This window comes from Solanum lycopersicum, chromosome 2, assembly GCF_036512215.1.
Source record: "Solanum lycopersicum chromosome 2, SLM_r2.1".
Lineage (NCBI taxonomy): Eukaryota > Viridiplantae > Streptophyta > Magnoliopsida > Solanales > Solanaceae > Solanum > Solanum lycopersicum.
The window spans coordinates 50,354,461-50,379,847 of record NC_090801.1 but is presented as its reverse complement, the minus strand read 5'-3'; the positions used below and the strand labels follow the sequence as shown (position 1 = coordinate 50,379,847).

The 25,387-nt window shown below is 33.1% G+C and overlaps 2 protein-coding genes across 4 annotated transcripts; both read left to right on the top strand.

Annotated features, from left to right (window-relative positions):
- The first annotated feature begins 10,909 nt into the window (after positions 1-10,909).
- On the top strand, positions 10,910-19,268 carry TM-1 (Tm-1 protein). 3 transcript variants are annotated; one of them, XM_010317539.4, is made up of 10 exons: positions 10,910-11,271; positions 11,820-12,473; positions 13,585-13,791; positions 14,169-14,384; positions 14,483-14,702; positions 15,321-15,568; positions 16,713-16,891; positions 16,989-17,242; positions 18,610-18,802; positions 19,118-19,268. In XM_010317539.4, the coding sequence occupies exons 1-9, from the start codon at positions 11,137-11,139 to the stop codon at positions 18,759-18,761; spliced, it is 2,265 nt and encodes a 754-aa protein (XP_010315841.2). In that variant the 5' UTR covers positions 10,910-11,136; the 3' UTR covers positions 18,762-18,802; positions 19,118-19,268.
- A 240-nt stretch (positions 19,269-19,508) lies between these two features.
- Positions 19,509-21,893, top strand: LOC101244925 (protein HYPER-SENSITIVITY-RELATED 4). Its single transcript, XM_004233485.5, has 2 exons — positions 19,509-20,813; positions 21,100-21,893. The coding sequence occupies exons 1-2, from the start codon at positions 19,794-19,796 to the stop codon at positions 21,571-21,573; spliced, it is 1,494 nt and encodes a 497-aa protein (XP_004233533.2). The 5' UTR covers positions 19,509-19,793; the 3' UTR covers positions 21,574-21,893.
- The last annotated feature ends 3,494 nt before the right edge of the window (positions 21,894-25,387 follow it).

The following is a 25,387-nucleotide window of genomic DNA, read 5'->3' as shown; positions in this document are numbered from 1 at the left end:
CGAAAATGTACAATAAATATTGGTAAATTAACCCAAATAAAATATTTTTATGTATAAAAGAATTTTTAAAAATTATATATGATGTTATTTGGTCTCAGATTGACTATTTAATATTAAAATCAAACAAATTTGGATATAATCAATTTTTTTAATACCAAATTAAATCAAATCAAGCCATTAATCGGATTTTTTTTTTCTCAATTTTGACTCGGCTTGCATTTTCGATATGATTTTATTTACCTCCACGTACTTCATCGAACTTTAGCAAAATTCACTAGATATTTTTATACTTTAAAATTTGATTAATCAAAAGGAAAATGAATGATAATCAATGAGACAAGATGCATCCTACTATTTTATAGTAGTGTATAGAAGCGCACCCAAATTTTGAGTGTACCACAATCTTCAAGTATGTTAATTGAAGGCAAAATGATTAGTATTAATTTTTTTTTATTTTGTGTTGAGAGAAATTGTGGAATAGATATGAATATTATTGTTTGAGGAATATGTATGTCTTTAGTTTGGATTATTAATTTACAAATATTCCTTTACATTCTCGATTAATTGATTGATTACATAATTAATTGTCGATTTTATCTATTATCTGTTTTACATGCCTAAAAAAGATATGAATAGATTTGAGAAAATGTTGGGAAAATGTGATCTAACTTTCTAGTAGCAAAGTAAGAATATGTGATTATAATATGAATATGCCTAGTCGTCGCATTTTATTAAATATTTTAAGTGTGTGGCATTCTCTTTAGATCAATTCCAATAGGAATATAGACATTGATCTGTGTTGAGTAGGTGTGTTGTGTGGTAGTTTTAAAAAGACGACTACTAATATCAACAATCTTTTTAATTAGTAAATTGTGATAATTGAAATAATAAATTGTATTAGGATAGTGTAGTCAGAGGCGTATCCAAAATCTCAAGAACATGAGATATTATTATCTTCAAAATAGAAAATTAATTCAATTATATAAAATTTACCGTGAGAATAAGTTGACGGGCAAGTAGCAATCTTTATATAGTAATATATTAGTAAAATACATTATTCACTTGTAATTATTCTCGACGAGTTTTCATATTTTGAAAACGGTCAATATGACATCATTACTTACATTTTAAATACTACTAGGCTCTATATAGCAAACTAGACAGCCATTCAAAAGATCTTCATCCATCCTATTACGGCAAATCATTCTTTATGTACTTTATTGATGAAAATGTTCTTTTCACGCTTGTGATAGCTATAGGAATAATCAAAGTTAGCTTCACAAGTGACAAAAACCAGCATATAGGCTGGGAAAATCTCATTCCTCCATTGATGGAGGTTGAGCCATTAACAGTGACAAACGAAGAAGAAGAAAAGGAGGAAGGAGAAGAAGTTCCTTTAGAATTGTTTTGCTTGCATTAACCAATGTAATGTGCAAGTATATATACACAACAATGATCAACAATCTAACAGAATTAACAAACTAACAAAGTGTGGAAAATGTGACTTCTAACTAACTTTAACTAACTACAACCAACTATAACTAATTAGCTAATTAGTAACTAACTAACTACTTAAGCTAATTAACTAACTAGGCAAGTTTTATCACCCCTCCTCAAGTTGGAAGTAATCTACCTACAGACAACTTGCTCATCAAAGTAGTATGTTTGACCCCAGTTAAAGACTTAGTAAAAACATCAGCTAGCTGAGAATCTATTGGAATGTATTGGAGTGTAATCAGTCCTTCTTGTAGCTTTGTCCTGACGAAATGGCAATCAACTTCTATGTACTTGGTTCGTTCATGAAATACTGGATTCCTAGCAATGTGTACTGCTGCTTGGCTGTCACAAAACACATGTATTGGTAAGGACACTGTCATTGAGAGTTCACCAAGTAACCTTTCCAGCCACACTACTTCTCCTACCACTTGTCTTATAGCTCTGTATTCTGCTTCTGCTGATGATAGTGACACTGTGGGTTGCTTCTTAGATTTCCAGCTGATAGGGCTATCTCCCATGAGAACCAAATAACCACTCACAGACTTCCTTGAATCAGGACAAGAAGCCCAATCTGAATCACAATAAGCACTAACAGTGACATCAGGCTTATTATTGATAAAGACTCCCAAAGTAGGATCATGTTGTAGATACCTGAGCACATGATAAGCTGCCTTTAGATGAGGCTCTCTAGGAGATTGCATGAATTGGCTAAGATGCTGGACACTATATGCTATATCCATTCTTGTATTAGCAAGAAAATTAAGCTTTCCCACTAGTTTTTTGTAGTAAGTAGGATCTGATAGTAGTTTACCTTCTGTGAGCCTCAGTTTTTCAGTAGGATCCAAAGGTGAAGTGGTAGACTTGTAATGCATAGAATCAAATTCCTTCAAAAGATCAAGGGTGAACTTTCTTTGTGAAATGAGAACACCATCCTGTTTGTACAATATCTCTAATCCAAGAAAATAGTGTAATCTGCCTAAGTCCTTTATTCTGAATTTGTCATGCAAGAAGAACTTCAAGGATTCAATCTCCTTTACATCAGTGCCAGTTAAGATGATGTCATCAACATATACAGCCACAAACACTAAAGATTTGCCATCTTTCTGGTAAAACAGTGAGTAATCACTTTCTGAATGAATGTAACCTTTTGAACAAAGGCTGGTTGCCAGCTTTTCATACCATTGTCTACTAACTTGTTTTAAACCATATAAAGACTTCTTTAATTTGCAAACCATGTCATTGCTGTCCACTACTAGTCCTGGGGGTAAAGCCATATACACTTCTTCATTCAAATCACCATGTAGGAAGGCATTATTAACATCCAACTGATACAAGTTCCAACCTTTCTTAACTGCCAGTGAAATGAGTGTTCGGACTGTAGTCATTTTTACCACAGGCGAGAAAGTTTCATTGTAGTCTATTCCAGCTTGTTGAGTGTATCCCTTCACCACTAATCTAGCCTTGTACCTTTCTATGCTCCCATCTGCTTTATGCTTGATCTTATACACCCATTTACATCCAATAGCATTTTTTTCCTTTGGCATCTTAACTAGTTCCCAAGTGTTATTAGCATACAATGCATCAAATTCTTGTTTCATTGCTGTTTGCCAGGCTGGATTCAGGATTGCCTCTTCATAAGATGTAGGTTCAATATCATGTGAAACATTTTGAATCAACTGCTGAATCTCAGAACTAAGTGTGGAGAAACAGACATGATCAGGGTGATTTGTGAATGATGTGAGTGATTGCTGAGATTCAGTAGTATTATTTATAGGTGAGGAGGATTGTAGCTTAGGTAATGAATATGTGTAGTCTTTTAAGTACCTTGGAGGATGACAAGATCTGGTTGTTCTTCTAGGTGTAAGGGATGTATTATCAAGGACAGGTACATTTGATTCTATAGGAGATGTAGGTGTAAGAACAGGTAGATTTGGTTCAATAGAGGATATTGTAGAGTCAGTTATAGGTGTATTTTCAGATGTAGAATCTTGATCACAAGTGACTTCATCCAGTGTGTGGCAATTCAGCATTTCAGCATTTCATCATTAATAGAAGTAGTTGTTTTACTAGACATGCAAGGCAACTTATCAGAATAATGAATAACTAGATGTAATACAGAATTAAAGCTGGAACCAGTAGGAGCAATAACAAAAGGAAGGACAGTTTCATAAAAAAGAACATCTCTAGACACATGAATTCTCTTGGTAGCCAAATTTAGAACCTTGTACCCTTTTGTATTAAAAGGATATCCAATGAAAATGTGAGGCACAGCCCTTGGTTCAAATTTGTCTTTATGAGTCTTTAAAGTAGTTGGAAAACAAAGGCATCCAAAATTTCTAAGATGAGAATAGACTGGTTTCTTTTGATATAACATCTCATATGGAGATTTTCCTTGAAGTAGTTTAGTAGGTAATCTATTAATCAAATAAGTGGCAGTCAGCACACATTCTCCCCAATATCTCATAGGCATTTTCGATTGAAATAATAGTGCCCTTGCTGTCTCAAGAAGGTATTTGTGTTTCCTTTCCACTACTCCATTTTGTTGTGGTGTATAAGGACAAGTTTTCTGATGTATTATACCTTTCTCTTGGAAAAAACATGTTGCTTCAGAACTTGAGAATTCTAAACCATTATCAGACCTGATGGTTTTCAACCTAGTATGAAATTGATTTTCTATTAAGGATATGAAGGCTTTTATGGTATGTAGAGCATTACTTTTACACCTAAGAAGCTGTGTCCAAGTGGCTCTACTGTAGTCATCTACCATGGTCAAGAAATAGTGATATCCATCATGTGTTTGTACATTATAAGGTCCCCATAAGTCAACATGCAATAGTTCAAATATTGAACTAGTTGCAGTGACACTCTCTAGAAATGGCATTCTAGTTTGCCTAGCCATTGGACAAATTGTGCATGTAAAAGGTTGCTTGTTGGAAAACTTCAAAGGAATGGTAGACATATTTTTCATCCTTACAAAGGGTACATGTCCTAATCTAGCATGCCATAAGAATTCATTGTCTCCACTGACAGAAAGATTAGCAGCTGAACTTGAGAAATGATCAATAGAACAGGCTTCTTTATTGATTGTATGAGAAAGTTTTACACATGGTAATGAGGACCTTTTACAGTAGTTAAGAAGAGACACAGATTGACACCTTTGATGAGAAGTAAAATCATCATTTGCAGATAGAATGTGGCACTTTGGACAAAAGAAATACAAACCATTCTTTGCCTTACCAAGTGCCAGAGGGCTCTTCAGAGAAGGGCCCTGCAGTAAGCAAGAACCATTGTTAAAGCTGACTACTCCTTTGAGCTGATTAGCTAAACAATAGACTGATATTAAATTGAACTTGAAGCTAGGTATGTACAACACTTTATACAGAATTAATGCTGAATTCAAACACACATCACCAATTTCAGTCACTTTGACTTTGTATCCATTTGGTAAGGTGATTAGGAAAGGATAGGGTAGAGTCTTAAGGTTTATTAGATTGTCTTTTGTGAAGGTCATATGATGAGATGTCCCTGAATCAATGATCCAAGAGCCAGCAGTCAATTTATCACATTTACATGACAAATCACCTATCTTACTTATTGAAGAGTGGCAAGCAAGTATACCTCCTAGGCTTGCAGCTCCACTTGACATATTGTTTGAGTAATCAGATTCATTGCCAACATGCAAAGTTCCAAGTAGATTGAGTAATTGTTCATATTGACCCTTTGACAGATTTACTGGTGTTTGTTTTTCCTGCTCAAAATTCTCTTCACATTGACCACCATCACCTTCAGAAGTGTATACATTTGCTGCAGATCCTTTGCCTCTTCCTCTTGGATTTCTTGTGTTAGTTGGATAACCATGGAGTTTGTAGCACTTGTCTTTGACATGTCCAGGTCGTTTGCAATATTCACAAAACATGTTTGATCTATTTCCAGTGCTAGAACTCCCTCTAAAAGTATTGTTGTTGTTGTAAGCAGTGCTGTTATAGTTCCCATTACCCCTACTTGTACTTCTTCTGTAAGAACTAGTATTGGTTGCATTATTTTGAGATGACACAGAGGCATTCAGTGAGGTAGACTCCAAAACCATATGATTTGCAGGCTTCATTTCCCTTTGCCTTTCTTCCTGTGATAGAATGGCAAATGCTTGTGCCATTGTAGGCAAGTTGGACATCATAAGAATGTTCCCTCGCACAGCAGTATACATTTCATTTAGCCCCATTAGAAAGTGTATGAGCCTTCTATCTTGCACAACCTTATACATTTTCACCTTTCCTCCACAAGTACACACACAGCTACACTGTGAGTTTACATCAATTGCACTCATCTCCTCCCATAATCTCTTCATTTTTGTATAGTAACCAGTGACATCTAAAGCACCTTGTACTAAATCATTTATTTCCTTCTGCAGTTGATATAATTTGCATCCATTAGTCTGATCATATCGATCTTCCAATTCCTCCCACAATTCCTTAGCATTATTCACATACTGCAGACTATCTCGCAACTCTGGGGAGAGGGAATTTAGGATCCAAGATGTTACCATATCATCACATCTTTCCCACTGCATGAAAGATGGATCTGTAAAGCTTGGCTTCACTATCTTACCGTTAATAAATCCAGTTTTGTTCTTAACAGACAAGGCTCTAAGAACTGCTCGTCTCCATGATCTATAGCTAGTTCCATCAAACACCACAGGAAGCAAAGTAGATGCAGCATTCTCAGATGGATGTAGATAGAAAGTACTGTTGAAGTCTGGTCGTTTCAAGGAGTTATTGTTGATCGCATCAGTTGAAGTGTCACCCATGGAAGCTACACAGAAGCAGAACTTACCAAATGGAAGCTGATGAATTAACAAGAAGCAGAGAAAAAAAACAGAGAGATCTAATCAAAAGATCGACTTGAACAAGAAACAACAATGAATTGATTAACAACTAGATCAAGAGATCTAGTGTGAGCAACCAGGCTCTGATACCATGACAAAAACCAGCATATAGGCTGGGAAAATCTCATTCCTCCATTGATGGAGGTTGAGCCATTAACAGTGACAAACGAAGAAGAAGAAAAGGAGGAAGGAGAAGAAGTTCCTTTAGAATTGTTTTGCTTGCATTAACCAGTGTAATGTGCAAGTATATATACACAACAATGATCAACAATCTAACAGAATTAACAAACTAACAAAGTGTGGAAAATGTGACTTCTAACTAACTTTAACTAACTACAACCAACTATAACTAATTAGCTAATTAGTAACTAACTAACTACTTAAGCTAATTAACTAACTAGGCAAGTTTTATCAACAAGTGACCAAGTTTAATCAAGTTTTGTCTTTATCATTGCTCTTGCAAGATCCTTGATTCCCTCCTTCAAGTTGAGAAACTTGTTATCACACTTTTGAGCATAGACAATAATAAAATCATCGAGTTGAAAATTGAGTTCCCAAAGCTCTTTTATCATCAAACTCATTTAGATAGTACTCGGCTAGTTTCATTATCCCATCTTTGTGAAAATTAGCAAATGAATCAACCAGACTCAAACTAGCCACATACTGAGGAGCAAGTCACTAGTCACTAGTCACCACATCAAAATGATTATTTAATGATGTATCATTTACATGGACAATACCCAAGTATCGATCTATCACCATTCCACTTTTGTTGAAATATCTCAAAATTAGAGCACTACGCTCCCTATGAGAGATATCATTTGATTTATCAACTAATATTTCAAAATAATCACCATCCAAGTCTTCAGTGATTGATTAGAGCTTAGCTTTGTAACTAGAGGAGAAACTTGAAACCCGTTTGGATTGACTTTTGACTTGTGATTTATAAGTCAAAAGCCATAAGATAAGATTTGTAACTTATGAATTTGGCTTACTTTTATTATTTTGACTTTAAAATAAGTGTTTATAAACACTTTTTAACTTTACTTAAACATTTCAAAATTATTTTAAAACTATTTTAATTATTTTACCTACAAAATCAAATATTCACACTTCTATTCAATCTTATCAAACAAAATAATTTCTAAAAAATATTAGCACAAACAACAAGTTTACTAATAAAAGAATCACAATTATTAGATAACTATTTAGAAATAAAAAAAATTTCTTATAAATTTAACTATTCAAGCAATCAAATAATGGAACCACTTCATAAATCAAGAAAAACATATAAAACAATGAAGTACATTAATAAATAAATTATATTTTTTAAGATAGCATTCCTTGTTACTTATTCTTCAAATCTCACTTTGAAGCCAAAAAGAACAGCAATATGATCTTTTTTATTTGTTAAAAAGAAAAAGTTAAAAAATAAAAAAGGAAAACGTCTAAAGAAGGAAAAGGAGAAAAAGAAAGTAAAAAGTATAATTTGACTTTATTGACACTTCTAGCTAAAGGTCTAGACATAGCTGATGCAACCTAAAAATATGGATATTTCAACCTTTTCTATTTATAAATTATTTAAAAAATAATGAAAAGTGGGACATTTAGGCCTCATTTGTTTTTATTAGGGATAATACAAAATTACCCTCTCAAACTATGTCCGAAATCTCAAAAACACACTTATATTATACTAAGATACTATTACTCTCCTTGAACTTATTTTGTTAATAATTTTCTACCCTTTTTTGGCCTACGTGACACTATCTTGTGGGTCCAACGCTGTTTGGCTTTTTTTCAAGCTAGTGTCATGTAGGCCGTAAGGGGGTAAAAAATTACTTATAAAATAAGTTCAGGAGGGTAATTAAACCTTGACATAGTATAAATGTGTCTTTGAAATTTTCGGTGTAGGTTGAAGGGGTACTTGTGCATTTTCCCTTTTTATTAAGATTAAAAGGTCTTAATCTGAATACACATCTGAATATCAAGATTTGCATTGAGATATGGATGTTTTAATCTGAATATTAAGATGTGGTCTCTAAATGTGAACACTAAATATAATGTCGTTTGGTTTCAACATCTGAATGTAAAAGTGAAATTGAATATTATATTAATAAAATATTATAAAAATTTCATTTCAACAAAATATATCACTTTTGATATAAAAAGAAGTTTTAAAAATTTTAATATTCATGATTTGGAGTACTATTTTTTCATTCAAATTTTTTGATAAACAACAATGCACCAAAAATAATATTGCACACATCAATACAAGAAAATTATTAATATAAAAAAAAAAAACTACTTAAAAGGATTTATCAAAACTTATTAGTTGAGAAAAGATGGTGTGGTCTTTGATTGAAAAAAGTGGGAAAGAAAGTTTTTAGTTATGAGATAAAAGGCATGTCCAATACAGAGAAGTTATGATTTATTATTTGATAACTTATTAAATGAGTCTGAATATTGCTAAGAGTGTCCTACAGATTTGATTCATTCAGACCTTTTAAGATCCATTAGGAGGTATTTTAAAAAATAAAACAAATAAACTTAATAGATAGAAACCTAAAACCAAATGCACTTAATGAACTAAAGCTAAATAATTAAAATTCAAACGCCATTAAATGCAAACAAATGGGACCTTAGTTGTATTAATTGAACATTAAAAATATTAATGTGGATAGAGAAATTTGAACCACAAATCTATTAAGTTATGCACCATATTTATCGATATACTAGATTATTCTTTTTAAACTTTCAAACTTAAAAAGATAATTAGAAAAATAGTCGTATTATATAGTGGTTAGGAAGGGGAGGATGGGTGCATGTGAACCTACTCCCCTTCATGTGCATGCACCTCCGAGTCGTCTTGTCCACAATCTGAATTATCTCAATTTTAATTATAAAATATGAAATTTTATTATTAACTCATTGACAACACAAAAAATATTTTCACAGTGAATACAATATAATCAATTTTACGATAAAATAATACTTAGTTAATTAAGTAATAATAATAGTAATATCTAAAAAAATAATTAAATTATGAATCTCTAGAAATATTATATTATAAAATTAAAGTAATCAAATATGTTAATATCTCGAAAGAACGACTTCACAAAATCATTAATAAATTTTTTCTATTCAAAGTGTTTTCCTAACCTAACTTTCTTTACCAAAATACAATTACTCAAAAAAAAGGAAACAAACGCAACTAATTATTTTTAAATTGGTGACTTTAAAATGAAGAAATGACTCTCCTTTTATAGTAGCAAAACTTTGGAGTCCAAACTATATAATAAGAACAAAATAAATGGTCAAATTTTCTCTACCATATAATCATATGCTTTTAACTCCAAAAAATAAGTAAGTTGTCACATGCCAAATAAGGCATGAAGTGGCCAAACTAATTAAAGGTGAGAACCAAACTAAATCACTATACCTAACTTTTTATCCATCCTTTTCCCCCAACAGGTTTTACATGGACTGTATCTAAAATTAACTAGGTTTTTAATTTTTGTTTCTTGAATTTGTAATTTATAATTTTGTTTATTAGATCCGTTTAGTAAAAAAAATTGGACAAAAATAATACAAATAATTTTGCAAGGAATTTTTTTTTATGCCTTTAAGACATAATTTTTTATTGGGATAATGCACAAGTACACCCTCAACCTATGCTCGAAATCTCATAGACATACTTATACTATACTAACTAAGGTTCTATTACCCCTGAACTTATTTTTTAAATAATTTTTTGCCCCTTTTTGACCTACGTGGCACTATCTTGTGGGTCCAATGATGATTGACTTTTTTTTTTCAAACTAGTGCCACGTAGACTGAAAAGGGGTAGAAAACTACTTATAAAATAAGTTCAGGGGTTAATAGGATTAGTACAGTATAAGTGTGTTTCTGAGATTTTGGGCATAGGTTGAGGAGGTACTTGATCATTATCCTTTTTTTATTTGCAAGGTAGCTAGAATTTGTGCTACTACCCTTATATCCTTTGAAATTATCTTATGATTATTGTTTTTTTTTATGTCGAATAGACTAATGAATAAGTTGAAAAATGATCAACTTTTTTTTAAAAAAATTGTAAAATAAAGAGAGAAATATATAAAATATCAGTATATTTTTAAAAATTAAATCAAATCGACAATACTCAAATCAATGGATGAAGTTATATTCGATCTTTTTTTAGTTTTAATATTTAAAACATCGATTAAATCTGCTTTATTTTAATTTTACCAATCGTGAAACACCCCTAATAATACTCATTTGTTTTTAAAATGAGCGATATTTTTACCTTTTCATTTTGTTTTGAAATAAATAGTTTTTCATATAATTAAGAAAACATTTCCTTAAATAAAAAGGAAATTTTCAAATAGTTATGTATATATTGTTCAATATATTTAAGTTAATAAAAATATATCTTATTTTCTAAAAATGACCGTAATAACAATAACATACAAAAGTGAGATTTTCACAATTGGAATCTAAAAAAGATATAATTAATAGTGTAAGCAATATTGGAATATAAAAAAGATAAAATATCGGAATAAAAATAAAAATAAAAATGGAACCTCTCCTCTGACGGTTGTTGCCGCCTCTCTGTCCAACCGTTGCCGGTGATCTTTCATCGTCGAGATTTCAGAAGGCTAACAACTTTCTAATCTTCTCACCATTCTCACACTGAGTTACACTCTATCTTCCATTTTGAAATCTCGATTGTAACACGAATAGTAGCAGCTTGTTTGAGGAAAATGGCAACTGCACAGAGTAATTCTCCTCGAGTTTTCTGTATCGGAACAGCTGATACTAAATTCGACGAGCTTCGTTTCCTCTCCGAGCATGTGAGATCCAGTCTTAACAGCTTCTCCAATAAATCCTCATTCAAGGTTTGTGAAATACTGTACATAACCTTTTGACCTTCGTTTCTTCGTAAATTGCCGAAAAATCAACTGATGTTTAGTTACGAATTTGATATTGTTCACAATGTGAATTAAAATGTTACTACTAGACGTAGTAGCTTCTGAACTGCAAAAATAGACGGCCAGAACAATTTAGTTTAACTATATATGCAGTTTTCAATTGTGGAAACATTGACGAGGAGGATTTAAGTTGTATATATGGATTAACGTAAAAACAACTTTACAGTTCTGGCAGATACTTACTGTGTTGTAGGGAGTTAGTGTAGAACTATTGATCATCAAGTCAAGTATAAATTGCAATTTGCAAAAGTATACAGTAAGTTAGAGCGTAAGTGGAATACTTTGCTATGTCTTTTATTCTTTTGACTTGTGTTGCACGGACTCTTCAAATATGCTGCTAGGTGCTTGTCGGATCCTTATCATTTGGAAGATCCGATGCATTTATGGCAACAATTTTGGAGAGTCTGAGCAACTTAGCCTTTGATCAATATCAACCTTATACTTGGCATTTATAGGTAGGAGTGACAGTTGTTGATGTCTCAACCAGCCGGAAGGAGACAAATAGTTGTGCTGATTTTGATTTTGTACCGAGTAAGGATGTGCTGTCATGCTATGCACGAGGGGAAGGAACTGTGGGCAGGTTTCCAGATATTAGAGGCCAAGCTATTGCAATCATGAACAAAGCTCTGGAAACTTTCCTAAGTAAAGCTAATGGTGAACAGAATCTTGCTGGAGTGATTGGCCTTGGGGGTAGTGGAGGAACATCTCTATTGTCATCTGCCTTCCGATCTCTTCCAATTGGGATCCCAAAAGTTATAATATCTACAGTTGCCAGTGGCCAAACTGAATCTTATATTGGAATATCAGACTTGGTATTGTTTCCTTCAGTTGTAGATATTTGTGGGATTAACAATGTTAGTAAGGTTGTTCTATCTAATGCGGGTGCAGCATTTGCTGGAATGGTGATTGGAAGGCTTGAAAGTTCAAAAGAGCATAGCATCACTAATGGAAAGTTTACAGTTGGTGTAACTATGTTTGGGGTTACGACTCCTTGTGTTAATGCTGTCAAAGAAAGATTAGTGAAAGAAGGATATGAGACTTTGGTGTTCCATGCCACGGGTGTCGGGGGCAGGGCCATGGAGGATCTTGTTAGAGGAGGTTTTATACAGGTAATCGTGTTGCTCTATGACTACTAATAGTTTCAGTGGTATATAAAAAGTCAAGGTATTGATATTTCCTATTTTCCGTTATAGTGGGCTTTAAAGTCCTAAAATTGAAACTTCTACTGACCAATAAATCCTCTGTTCCTAACAATCCTAAAATTACTAAAATCTATTTACATTATGTAGTATTTTGTTTCAAATCCCTTTTTCATTATTGGGCCATTTGACATCTTAAAAATGTAAAAATACCATCTGATTTAATCATAAAATTTTTAAAAATTTAATCATATAAGCAATAACAATGATGATACTAATGGTAACAGTAGTGACAAGCTAAGCAATTTTGGTCAGTCATTCTCTTGTACGTTCATGTATTGCTTCGAACGGTTTAAAACTTCTTTAATAGTTAATTCTATCATAGAATTATTTCCCATTTATATATAGTAATTCATATTGTATTTTCAAATTCCAAGAGTTTATTCTTCATTTCGAATCCTGAGAGTTCCGTTTTTAACTGATAAACCAGTGCAAATAATTTGTTTTTTTTAATATCTTCATTCCAATTTGTTCTTGTTGTTGTCTTCACCATCTTTGCCATTATGATTATGGTAAACTAGTTCGTATTTGTTAGCCTTCGCGTTTCATCTTAATGAGGTTGGATCATAAGAATAGATGCTTTCAATATAATACTATCAAAAATTAGAGTCATTATTATTCTAACTGTTGTTTCGTTGATTTTTAATGGTTATACATCTTATTCATAATCAATTGAGCTAGAGTACACTTGGAATATACTATAATGCTATTAGCATTCAAGAACTATATAAGGAGTTAGTACGAGAAGTAGAATTAATGGTCTGTAAAACTGTTAATAGGTTTACAGTCTATTACAAGAAAAAAGGTATAATTTGCATGATGCATTGCCCTGGATGTAAAGCACGACCTCATTAGTTCATTGCAATTGATCCTTTAAAACTACTGGTAACATTCATTTCTGAGAAGGTAGAGACTTGCAGTTTGTCAAATGGCTTGTCAAACATGTTACTGCTGTTTGAAGTATTACAGTATATATTTCTGGATAACGCTTAATACTCACCTGTTACTGAACTTATTTTAGGGTGTGCTGGATATTACGACAACTGAGGTTGCAGATTACGTAGTTGGAGGAGTAATGGCATGTGATAGTTCCCGATTTGATGCAATATTAGAGAAGAAAATTCCTTTGGTTCTGAGTGTGGGAGCACTGGATATGGTGAATTTTGGTCCTAAAACTACCATACCTCCTGAGTTTCAGCAAAGAAAGATTCATCAACATAATGAGCAGGTGATTCATCTTTTCATTTTGCTCCTTGTTTGTCTCTTAAGAGAATTTCATAAGATATTGAGCAGTAGTATCATCTAAAAAATAATGTTGTAACACTTACCATTCACAGTTTGACAATTATGTAGTCGTGAAAAGTAGTAGTGTGCTTGAGGCCATCTTGCACAACTTAGAACAAGTAGAGATAGCCAGCCATTCCAACACCATCTCAGGATGTCATGCTTTTGTTGTGATAAGGAGATATTTTACCATACTTCTGGAAAATTATTGAATTGTGTCGTGACTGCACAGTTAAGCATATGGGTTTCAATTTGAAAAACTATCAAATAAGTATTTGAGGTGTGCCTTTTGAGTTAAATTAATGGAGTGCTATGTTACAGGTTTCCCTAATGCGTACTACAGTAGGTGAAAATAAGAAATTTGCTGCATTTATAGCAGAAAAGTTGAACAAGGCATCATCAAGTGTATGTGTTTGCTTGCCAGAGAAAGGCGTGTCTGCATTGGATGCACCCGGGAAAGACTTTTATGATCCTGAGGCAACTAGTTGTCTTACACATGAACTACAGATGCTTCTTGAAAATAATGAACGTTGTCAGGTACCATAGTTATTTGTGAGGAAGAGGATGTTAGCCTATGATGTTACATTCCACTGCAGAACTCAACTCAGATAATTGAAATGTTTGTTCACTGATAGGTTAAGGTCTACCCTTACCATATCAATGATGTGGAGTTTGCAAATGCTTTAGTTGATTCATTTTTGGAAATGTCTCCGAAATCTGGACACGTAGAATGTCAGACAGCTGAGTCCAAATCTATACAAGGCATTCAGAATGTTAATGCTGTTCTAGAGAAATATCCCTCATGCAACGGGAAAAACTTTTCTCGCCTGAATGACTTTCCAAATGCAAAACCAGGTGATGATTATTCCTAAAAAAAATCAAGGCTGATAATTATCATCCTAATGACATGGCAGATAAGCTTATAGAGAATTACTGAACAGTTTCCACTGTATGATTTCTGCTAGTGAATCCACTCCTCTTTTGAATTTATTTACCAGTTCCTGCAGTAGTGTTGGGCTGTTCACAATATTTTCTAGGTCTAACACAAATATTATATTTGCCAAAGCTCATGCACTTCTAAGTTCTATCTTTGACGCCTACGTTGATTTAAAATGATAAGTGAAATAAACAGGCATATATGTAAACCTTAGCTTGCCATAGAAGCCAACAAAATGAAAGATGATGAGAGTGCTTTATAATTTCTTAGCGTGAAATATGGTTGATCTAATCTCAAGGATTATTTCTTTACCGATAGGTTGCTGGTTATGGGCTAGCTTGAAACGTTATATCATGGATTCTTTTCCTTCATTGTCATCATATTTATCTTTACTATTGTTTTGAGAATGTCTTGCAAATGGCATGTACTGGCTCATCAACAGGGAAATGAATCTAACAGCTTCTCAGTTAATGGTTTTTCTTTCTTCTTTTAATTTGTATGAAGACTTGATGAGAAGCCTAATCTTCCTTGAGCAGAAACTTTGCAGAAAAGAATTGTGATACTGCAGAAATTGAAAGATCAAATAAGTAAGGGCAAGCCTATTATTGGGGCTGGTGCTGGTACAGGTATTTCTGCTAAGTTTGAGGAAGCTGGTGGTGTAGATTTGATTGTCTTGTACAACTCAGGGCGCTTTAGGATGGCAGGAAGGGGATCCTTAGCTGGTCTATTGCCCTTTGCTGATGCAAATGCCATTGTACTTGAGATGGCCAACGAAGTATTGCCTGTAAGTCCTACTTGTTGTGTGCTTCTTTAGTTCTTCCGAAAACCTTATAGACGTTTAGGCTCAGCTTCATCTCTTTTGTTCTTTGATTTTAGCTCGGGTTGGACTTGCATAGGACTTTACTGTTCAAGTTAATACAACCTGCTGTCAAGCAAGTTCATGTTCGATTCAAAGGCTTAACAAATTGATAAAGCCCTACTTGACTCAACATGAACAAAGCACTAGGAACTACGAGCAGTTAGAAATTTCTACTGACAAGGAAACAAAGAATGCAGATCAATAAACCAAGACAGCCCTAGACAGCCCTGCTCCCTGTACATAGACTAGAAGTAAGCTCCAGTTGACATCCATAGTCGGATACATTAAAGCTGATCCATGTCATTTCTATGATTCTTGTCAGTACCTCTTTCGTGGAGTAGAAATCTCAGTGTTGCCTCAAAAAGATACTCTCAGGAAATCTGTGCCAAATTTGCATTAAGCTATGGATGCATCACTCCAGTGGTTGGTTAAAGATGAAAAAAACAAATTTAGATAGAATCGCAACCAACTTCAATCCAGCTTGGGCTTTCAACAGCTTCTATAGTGTCAATTTCAATCCGTCCTTATTCTTAATCTAATTACATAGTTGGACTTCTCACACTTACTGAATTAGATGAGAAGCTACATAGTCGAGATGTCCGATTACATATTTGAAAAAATTAGAGGTTTAAACTTTGTTATGTAGAAGAATGACTAAACCCTACATACTGGCTGGTCATCTGTAATTGTGAACTTCACTTTCTGCTTTTGTCGTAGGACAAAAATGCTCACAAGTTCTGGTTTGGAACTTGAGTTACTTTCAATTTTCTTCAAAATTTCAAAGGTGGATTACAATATATTTACATAATTTTTTGTCACGTCTGTATATACCTTTTCCATATGAGTTCTGTTGTAAATAGTAACCATGATTGAGGTTTCTCATTATGTCCTTCATAGGATGCTCCATTATCTAGAAAGTATCTGAGTGATGACAAAACTTTTACTGATGGTTTATTGAGATGTTTTGTCCATTTTTTCTTTAAAAGGAAGATCCTGTTTCATTCTTCTTCCTCATATATTTTTACCTTCCAGAATGGTGGCTTAGTTTCTATCAACATTGAAATCTCAGGTGGTTAAGGAAGTGGCAGTTCTGGCTGGAGTTTGTGCTACTGATCCTTTCCGCAGGATGGACAACTTCCTGAAGCAGTTGGAATCTGTTGGATTCTGTGGGGTGCAAAACTTTCCAACTGTTGGTCTGTTTGACGGTAACTTCAGACAAAATTTGGAAGAGACTGGAATGGGTTATGGGTATGTCTTAGTAGATTATATGTTTTAGCATCTAATTTAAGAATGGTGACGGTTTCTTAAAGATGAACAGTGTCATGATATCTTTCTTTACGTTCAGCTTGGAGGTTGAGATGATTGCAACAGCTCATAGGATGGGCCTTTTGACAACCCCATATGCTTTCTGCCCAGATGAAGCAGTTGCTATGGCAGAAGCTGGTGCCGACATCATAGTTGCTCATATGGGGCTTACAACATCTGGTTCAATTGGTGCAAAAACAGCTGTATCATTGGAGGAAAGTGTAACTTGCGTCCAAGCTATTGCAGATGCTACTCATAGGATAAATCCTGATGCAATTGTGCTCTGCCATGGAGGTAATCCACGTAACCTAAAGTAAATAGAAAATTATAAGGGAAAAAACGAAAGAAAACGACTGGATCAATTATTTGTTGTTAATGTAGCCAACTAAAGCAAAATCTATGCCAAATTCCAGCTTCAGCTAAAATAATTTGACAATTAAGCAGTACTCTGATGGTGTACCAGATGAGTTCACCGGCTTCATTAATTTTTTAGTGATTTTGTCTTAATTCCTTGGCGTGTTAAGAATAAGTTAGGTAGATTACTGAAGCACTTGTGAGGATTCTCTTATAATGTTATTATTTTCAATGTCCTATCCAAATGTTTACAGGTACAAATCCTAAAATAGTTGCCTAATTTATATTACACCATTTAGTCAATGCTCAGTGCACAAGTACGAATTATACATATGGTAAATATATGAACCTAGAGATTCAAATAAAACAAAACAATTCGTCAAGTGATAAAGATTGATATTCTCCTGTCTTTATTGAATGATCCATGTGTGTGTAGCAGTGCACATAGCTTTAGTATTGATTCCCTGCAGTTTCCTCCATTGTCTCAATCATGACCAGGAAAACAAATGCTGGTTGAAACTTTTGGATTTACAGCTGCATTTTTATTGTTTATTTCCCTTAAAATTTGCTCATAAAGTATTCTCTCTGACCTATTTTCTGGTTATCTTCCATGATATTTGTGTGAGTAGACATTTTCTTGCTAGAGGTTTGTTGAAGTCAAGTTCTTGGTACTCATTTCAATTTGTATTTTTCCAAGTCCTATAATGTACATTCAGTTTCTTTATGAATCAAGGAGGGTGGGTTTTATTTTGCTTTCTTGTAACTAGAAAATATTATGATTCAGACATTTATTTCGCTTTCCCTATCAGCAAGGGTGATATTGGTATATGATGGATGACAATCGATAGTTACAGCGTAATTTTCCATCTAAATGAAGTCCGTTCTAATTCAGGCAATGATTGAGGCTGTTCTCTTTTGTTTGTATCTTCTTTTTTTCAATATCTGCCCAAAGACTAGGTAATTGTAGAATATCCATGACATCTTTTTTCCAACACAAATATTTGCTTGTTAAGTAGATGAGGGCTGTTACTATCATTTTGTGATACATCATTTTTCTTGAATCTTAATCTTGTTCAAAAGCAATGATGTTCATTCTCTGACAAAATTGTAAGCTGCCAAACAAATACTAGTAGTTAATTTATAATTTACATTTATCTGGGTTAGATAAATATTGGGGGAAGTTGCTTTTATGCTTGAAAAGTTTTTGTTTCGTCAATTCTTTAGTCTTTATTATGATGGCACGTTCTTTTCTTCTCCTTGTGATTTATTGATGTTGCTAAAGTGAAGAATCTTTGCGCTATTTGCAGGCCCTATATCTTCCCCTGAAGAAGCAGCATATGTACTGAAGAGAACCACAGGAGTTCATGGATTTTATGGCGCTTCAAGCATGGAAAGACTACCAGTTGAGCAAGCTATAACTGCAACTGTCCAACAGTACAAGTCTATATCTATGGAGTGAGATGCAATGGATTTTGGTTCTTTAAATGTCCGAACCTATATGTATGGTCTTCACCTCTTTCTTTATATATTACTCTCGGTCTCTTGACTTTTGAAAGAAATTTTTTGTAACCTGAGATTGATGATGCATACAATAGGTCCTTGGGGTCGGGCCCTTCTCTGGACCTTGGCATAGAGGGAGCTTTAGTGCACCGAGCTGTCCCTCTGTCTCTGAGAGTAATGATGCAGATCATAAGCATTAGCTCTTTTTTGTTTGAATGTTGTGTTAATATGTCAATGAATCTTTCTCCAGTTATTTTTTACACATTCACAAGGGTAAATTATCTTCTTTATATTCAAGTTCTTATTTATCTTCAGACAAAGGGAAGAACACATGGATGGACAGATTTCTAATCAATGTCCTGGGCTCTTCTGTACTCATCTAGCAACTTGAAACACTACAGCACTGCAGCTGCAGTTGTTATCTGTCCATATGATATCAATTTCAACAAGTTATACCTTTTCGTCATCAACCTTCTACATTGGTTGAATCTGACTCCCTCTGCACCATGGACTGCAAGAAGTTTCGTTTTCAGTTTTTGTATGTTTTCAGGCTAGATGGAAAATTCTCCTACATCTTCCAACATATCGGAGCACCCTTTGCCTTCAGGCTTCAACTACTTAAAATGGTGGACGGTAGCAGAAACTTTGCTGCAGTTTCTTATTTTTCTTATGTTAAAATGGCTATACTCGAGTTGGCATAATAGAGAACTTCCTTGTTAAAATGTGAATGGGCTGTCTTGGATATGTAAAATCTTCAAAGTCCACCCAGTCTAAGCAATAACACTTGCTCTCCACGGCTCCAAAAGTCTTCACACGTTTTCTTTCTTTCACATCTTTTTTTTTTTAAAAAAAGAAAACTATATATTAATACTTCCCCTTTAGCCATTGCTTACATCCCATCAAACCAGCTCTCCCTCTCCTGCACCCACAACATCAATAACAAAATCTTGAATATCCTCAGACACAGAGGGACAATTCCCTCTTCGAGAACATGTCTTCTTCTGCAGAATCGAAAATGGCACTTGCCAAGACCGTCTTATCTACAGTAGGCTCTGTTGCTGCAACAACCATGGTTGTTCGGACCGTTGCAAATGAGTTGCTGCCGCAAGAATTGTATGATTATCTCTTCTTTGGCCTCAAAAACCTCTTCAGCAGGTTCTCAAATCAGCTAACAATGGTAATTGACGAAATTGATGGCTTGGTCAACAATGAAATCTATGAAGCAGCTGAAATGTACTTGGGTAACAAGTTGTCAACCAACACCAGGCGAGTCAAAATCAGCAAGCCTGAGAAGGAGAAACGGTTCAACATAACATTGGAACACGACGAGGAGGTGACAGATGTTTACAGTGGGCAGAAATTCCAGTGGGTTTGGCTTAGCAAAAAAGTAGAATCTCGAGACTTTTATAATCCCAGAAGCATGAATTCCACTTTAAGATCTGAGGTCAGATCCTTTGAGCTCACATTTCACAAGAAAAACAAGGAACTTGTCCTTAATTCATACTTGCCTTACATCATAGGAGAGGCAAAACTGAGAGAACTCGAAAACAGGGCAATCAAGATTCACACTGTGGATTACCAATCCATTTATAATTTACATGATATATGGGAGGCGATCAATCTTGATCACCCGGCAACCTTTGAGACTCTGGCAATGGACTCAGAGGTGAAAGACAAAATTATAAAGGATTTAGACAGATTTGTGAAGAGAAAAGATTATTATAGGAAAGTAGGAAAAGCATGGAAAAGAGGATACTTGATGTATGGTCCTCCAGGGACAGGAAAATCCAGTTTGGTCGCTGCTATGGCTAATTACTTGAACTTTGATATATATGATTTGGAGTTGACTGAGGTGATGAGAAACTCTGATTTAAGACGGCTGCTTGTGGCCACGGCTAATAAGTCCATCTTGGTGGTCGAAGACATTGACTGTACCATTGATTTGCAAACTAATTTGGCTAATCGAACAAATGATTCTCCTCCAGATGGTTCTAATCAACAAGAAACCAAGGTAAGTCCCTTTGAATTTAGTTTGTTTTACCTTGCGTTACTTCAAAAGCATTTCGCTTCCAGCACTAAAAGCTTCCAGGACAAATATGATTTTTCAAGATAGTCACTCAACTACTTGCTAGTATCTCAGAAAATCACTTTTTTTGTTGAAGAAAATAGGAATCACGAAGAAAGCCGTCTTTCTGAGATAATAACTATTAGTTGAATGTTCGTACGAGAAATATTGATTAGTTTAAGTGTACTGCAAGAAATAGAATGAAGAATGTTCTGTTTTCTTACCATTGCAGGTAACATTATCTGGTTTATTGAATTTCATCGATGGATTATGGTCGAGCTGTGGTGACGAAAGGATCATAATTTTCACAACAAATCACATAGAAAAGCTTGACCCTGCATTGTTAAGGCCTGGCAGGATGGACATGCACATTCATTTGTCATATTGTACTCCCAGTGGCTTCAGGCTTCTTGCTGCTAATTACCTGGAAACTAGAGAGCACAAATTGTTCAAACAAATTGAAGAACTCGTAGAAACTGCGCTGGTGACGCCAGCCCAGGTGGCTGAGCAACTGTTGAAGGAAGATGAGGTTGATGTTTCACTTGATGGCTTAATTAGTTTTCTACACGTAAAGATTAAGGAAAAGGAAGAAGCCAAGTCTAAGAAAGTAGAGGCAACAGAATTGGATACAAATGAGAAGAAGATAAGTGATGAAAAAGGAATTGAAGAAAACTTAGAAGAAAAAAAGATTACTAATGAGAAGTAAAAGCCACAAAAAGAGTTGGCTCTACCTAACATGTCAATATTTGGATAATACGTAGCAAGATTTTGTTCGATTAACGTTACTAATTAAATTCAAATTTAGTAACACTTATATAAGCAACAAAAAATAATACAATTCTAAATGCAGGTTTCTGGTTTTCTTAGTTGTAACCTTTCATTTAGAAGTCAATTTTTTGATTAGGTTAGTTGTTTTCACCATTATATATTTTGGAAAAACTATATAATTAGACAACTTTACTATCATATATAGTATTATTATTATCTATACTTCAAAATATTACATATCTTGACTACTTAAAGTCATACCCGTCTCTTGTATAGTATACAATTGAATCCAAAGATTCCTCGATCAGATACTCCTTCATTACCCATAACTTACAACTAGTCTCTTCGAAAAGAATATGAGCATAATAAAAGCAAAACATTTCTCTTAGTGCAACTCCATATTTGCAAATTTGATGATCGAACATTTTTCTCATTGGCTCTAGCAATTGTATCTACTATACAATGTTTATTGTGGAAACCTACCCAATGAAATGCTACATGTATAAATGCAAAAGGAACATAGGAAGTGAGTCAATTCTATTATATATATAATGATATAAAAAAAAACACAACAGTCTCACTTGGGAACCCTATATATTATCGGGAATACTTTCCGGTGGAGACACAAAATGGTAGTGTATTTACCTACAATAACAAATTAACAATTATAGTTAGTTTATAAAAAATACTCACTGTTTTTTTAAAAGTTGTGTAAAATAACAAACTATTAATTCAAAATAAGTGATATAACCACAATTTCATTTAGTTATGATCCATAACAAACACTTTGTCATTCGTCTCTCTTGAATCTCGTTCGCCACTCTCCCTGAATCTCGCTCGCCACTGTCCCTCGCCTCTCTCAATTTTATACAAACACAAATGTACAAATTGTGTTTGTGTTTGCATAAAGCGAGAAAGAACTGTATATATATTTTCGTTCTATACACTTATAATTATACTAATACAAAATCTTCCCCTGCTCGGTTCTCTTTTGTCTTTTTCTCTTTCTCGCGTACACACTTTAATTTGTATAAAGTGAGAGAGAGATTTGATATACAAATACAATTGTTTTAACTATATTCAATTGGATATGAATTCAAATTTTATGCAGATATACAAATACAAATAACATATACATATACAAATGCAATTTTCATCGACACAAACACCCGATTTATACAAATCACTGTGACTTTATACAATCAGATGTTGCCTACGATTTTATACAAATTTGATGCTTTATAGCAAACATAGTTTGCTATGGAGCGCAAATAGTCAAATAATTGTAGCTATAGAGCGATAATTTGATTTTTATGTTTGCTAAACCTAAAATTTACTCTTTTTTTTAGGGGATTAGTAATATAACCCTTAGATTATGATTGAAATCTTAACTAAACTAAGGTTCTATTACTAATAATATAATTTTTCTTATAATTTTGTACATCTTTTGGTTTACGTGACATCCAAACATCCTACGCGCAAATCAACTACATGGAGTCATGGAATGTTTCTTATAAGTTAAAGAGGTGTACAAAATTACAGAAAGATGAATTCAAAGTAATAAGATCTAAGTTTAATTAAGGTGTGTGACTGTGATTTCGATCATAGTCTTGAGAGGTACTTGTGTCTTATTCCATTTTTTAGGCACAATACATATATTGGACCCTAAATATTGGCTTCAAATTTTAATTTTGACCTCCAACTTTCATAATGCACAAACAGACACTTTAACTATCCAACTTTTAAATAAATAAACACATGAGTCCTAAATGACACAATACACGTAGGATACCACATAGGACAAAAAATGACATGTAGGACGACATGTAGGATATGTGTGTCTATTTATTCAACTTTATACAAGTTTAAGTGTCTATTTGTGCACATCTAAAATTAAAATGCATAAATATGATTTGGAGCTAAGTTAAAGGACACATTTATGTATTATGCCCATTTTTTAATACCAAAATCGTCGAAATAATGTAATGCATTGGGTCCTTCAGCTATTTAATCCTAAATCAAAGCATTAATGTGGAGAAAATGTCATAAATAGTCCTTGTCTAAAGTTTTAAGTATTCAAAATTTTGTTATGTTTGATTATTTTAATATACATTTACTTATTTAAGTATTAAGAAACTTATTATATTTAGTCCTTTCTTTTATACAAATACTAGTGTAGTTAGCCGCGCTTCGCGCGGTTATAAAAAAGATTAAAATAAAATTTCATATTAATGTCAATAATTACTTTAATAAAAAGATTTTTTTTGTTAATCACATAATTTTATAGAAGAGAAACTATGAAAAATATTTAGATTAAATATGAAATCTATTAAGAAATCAATATATGTGAACTTCGAAAAGTTAAATATTAAAAATAAATTTTATAGAGAAAAAGGGAAGGTAATAACTAATAAGAATTGGGTAATATTAGAACTACTTAAATGTAAACTTGTGATCATTTTTTTCTTTTTTTATTTGAGATTTTCTTAGTATAATATATATATATATATATATATATATATATATATATATATATATTTATGTAAACTTTAAATCTAATCGTTCTTTTATGCTTATTTGTAATTTTATAAATTATATTCTAAGTATAATTTTTCGGCAATGTATAACTCTGATTGCTATTAGTAGTTAGTATTCATGACTATATAGTTAGCCAACACTATTATAAATCATTATCCACAATTACTATTACTTGTCCTCGTCATGACCCAATCATTACATGTTTTAATTATTTTTATTGTACAATATTAGATTAATTTAATATTTGTATTAATAACTTTTTAATAATTAAATTTTAAATAAATAAAAGTTTAAAAATCTTAATTAGTTAAATTCCATACTAATTATTATTATTATCATCATCATTATACTTAGGTTTAGATATCCAATTATTTTTGGGACAACTTATATTGGAAAAAAATGTAAAATTTAAAAATAACATAAAAGAGAACAAAAGAGAGAATTAACTACGAAAAAAGGATTCAAGAAAATGACACATATACAATTCCTATTTTTTTTTAATTTTGTTTGGCTTAAACACAAAATATTAAAAAATATATTTCACATTTTAAATAAATATTACATTAAACATAATAAATTCCTAAGAATAAAAAGTCACAGTAACTAAGAGGATTAATAATATGACTTTGAACTTTTGTAACATAATAAGAGTAATATTTGTACATTATTACACTAATAAAGAACATTAACTATAGAAAATGAAAACAAACAAATTAGAGTTATTGAGACAAATATTTTAGGGATAATGCACAAGTACCCCCTCAACCTATGCCCGAAATTTCAGAGACACACTTATACTATACTAAGGTTCTATTACCCCCCTGAACTTATTTTATAAGTAATTTTCTACCCCTTTTTAGCCTACGTGGCACTGGTTTGGGAAAAAAAGTCAACCATCGTTGGGCCCATAAGATAGTGCCACGTAGGCCGAAAAGGGGTAAAAAATTATTAATAAAATAAGTTCAGGGGGTAATAGGACCTTAGTATAGTATAAGTGTGTCTCTGAGATTTCGGGCATAGGTTGAGGGGGTACTTGGGCATTATCCCAATATTTTATTATAAGTAAATAGAAAGGTAGGAAACCAACTAAATTTTTAAAATTATAAATTAATCTTAATTTTGAAATAACTTTAGAACTCCCGAAAAATAACAAATATGAAAACATAAAGACTTATTAATAAACAACTTGAAATATTCTAAGAAAAACAACAAAA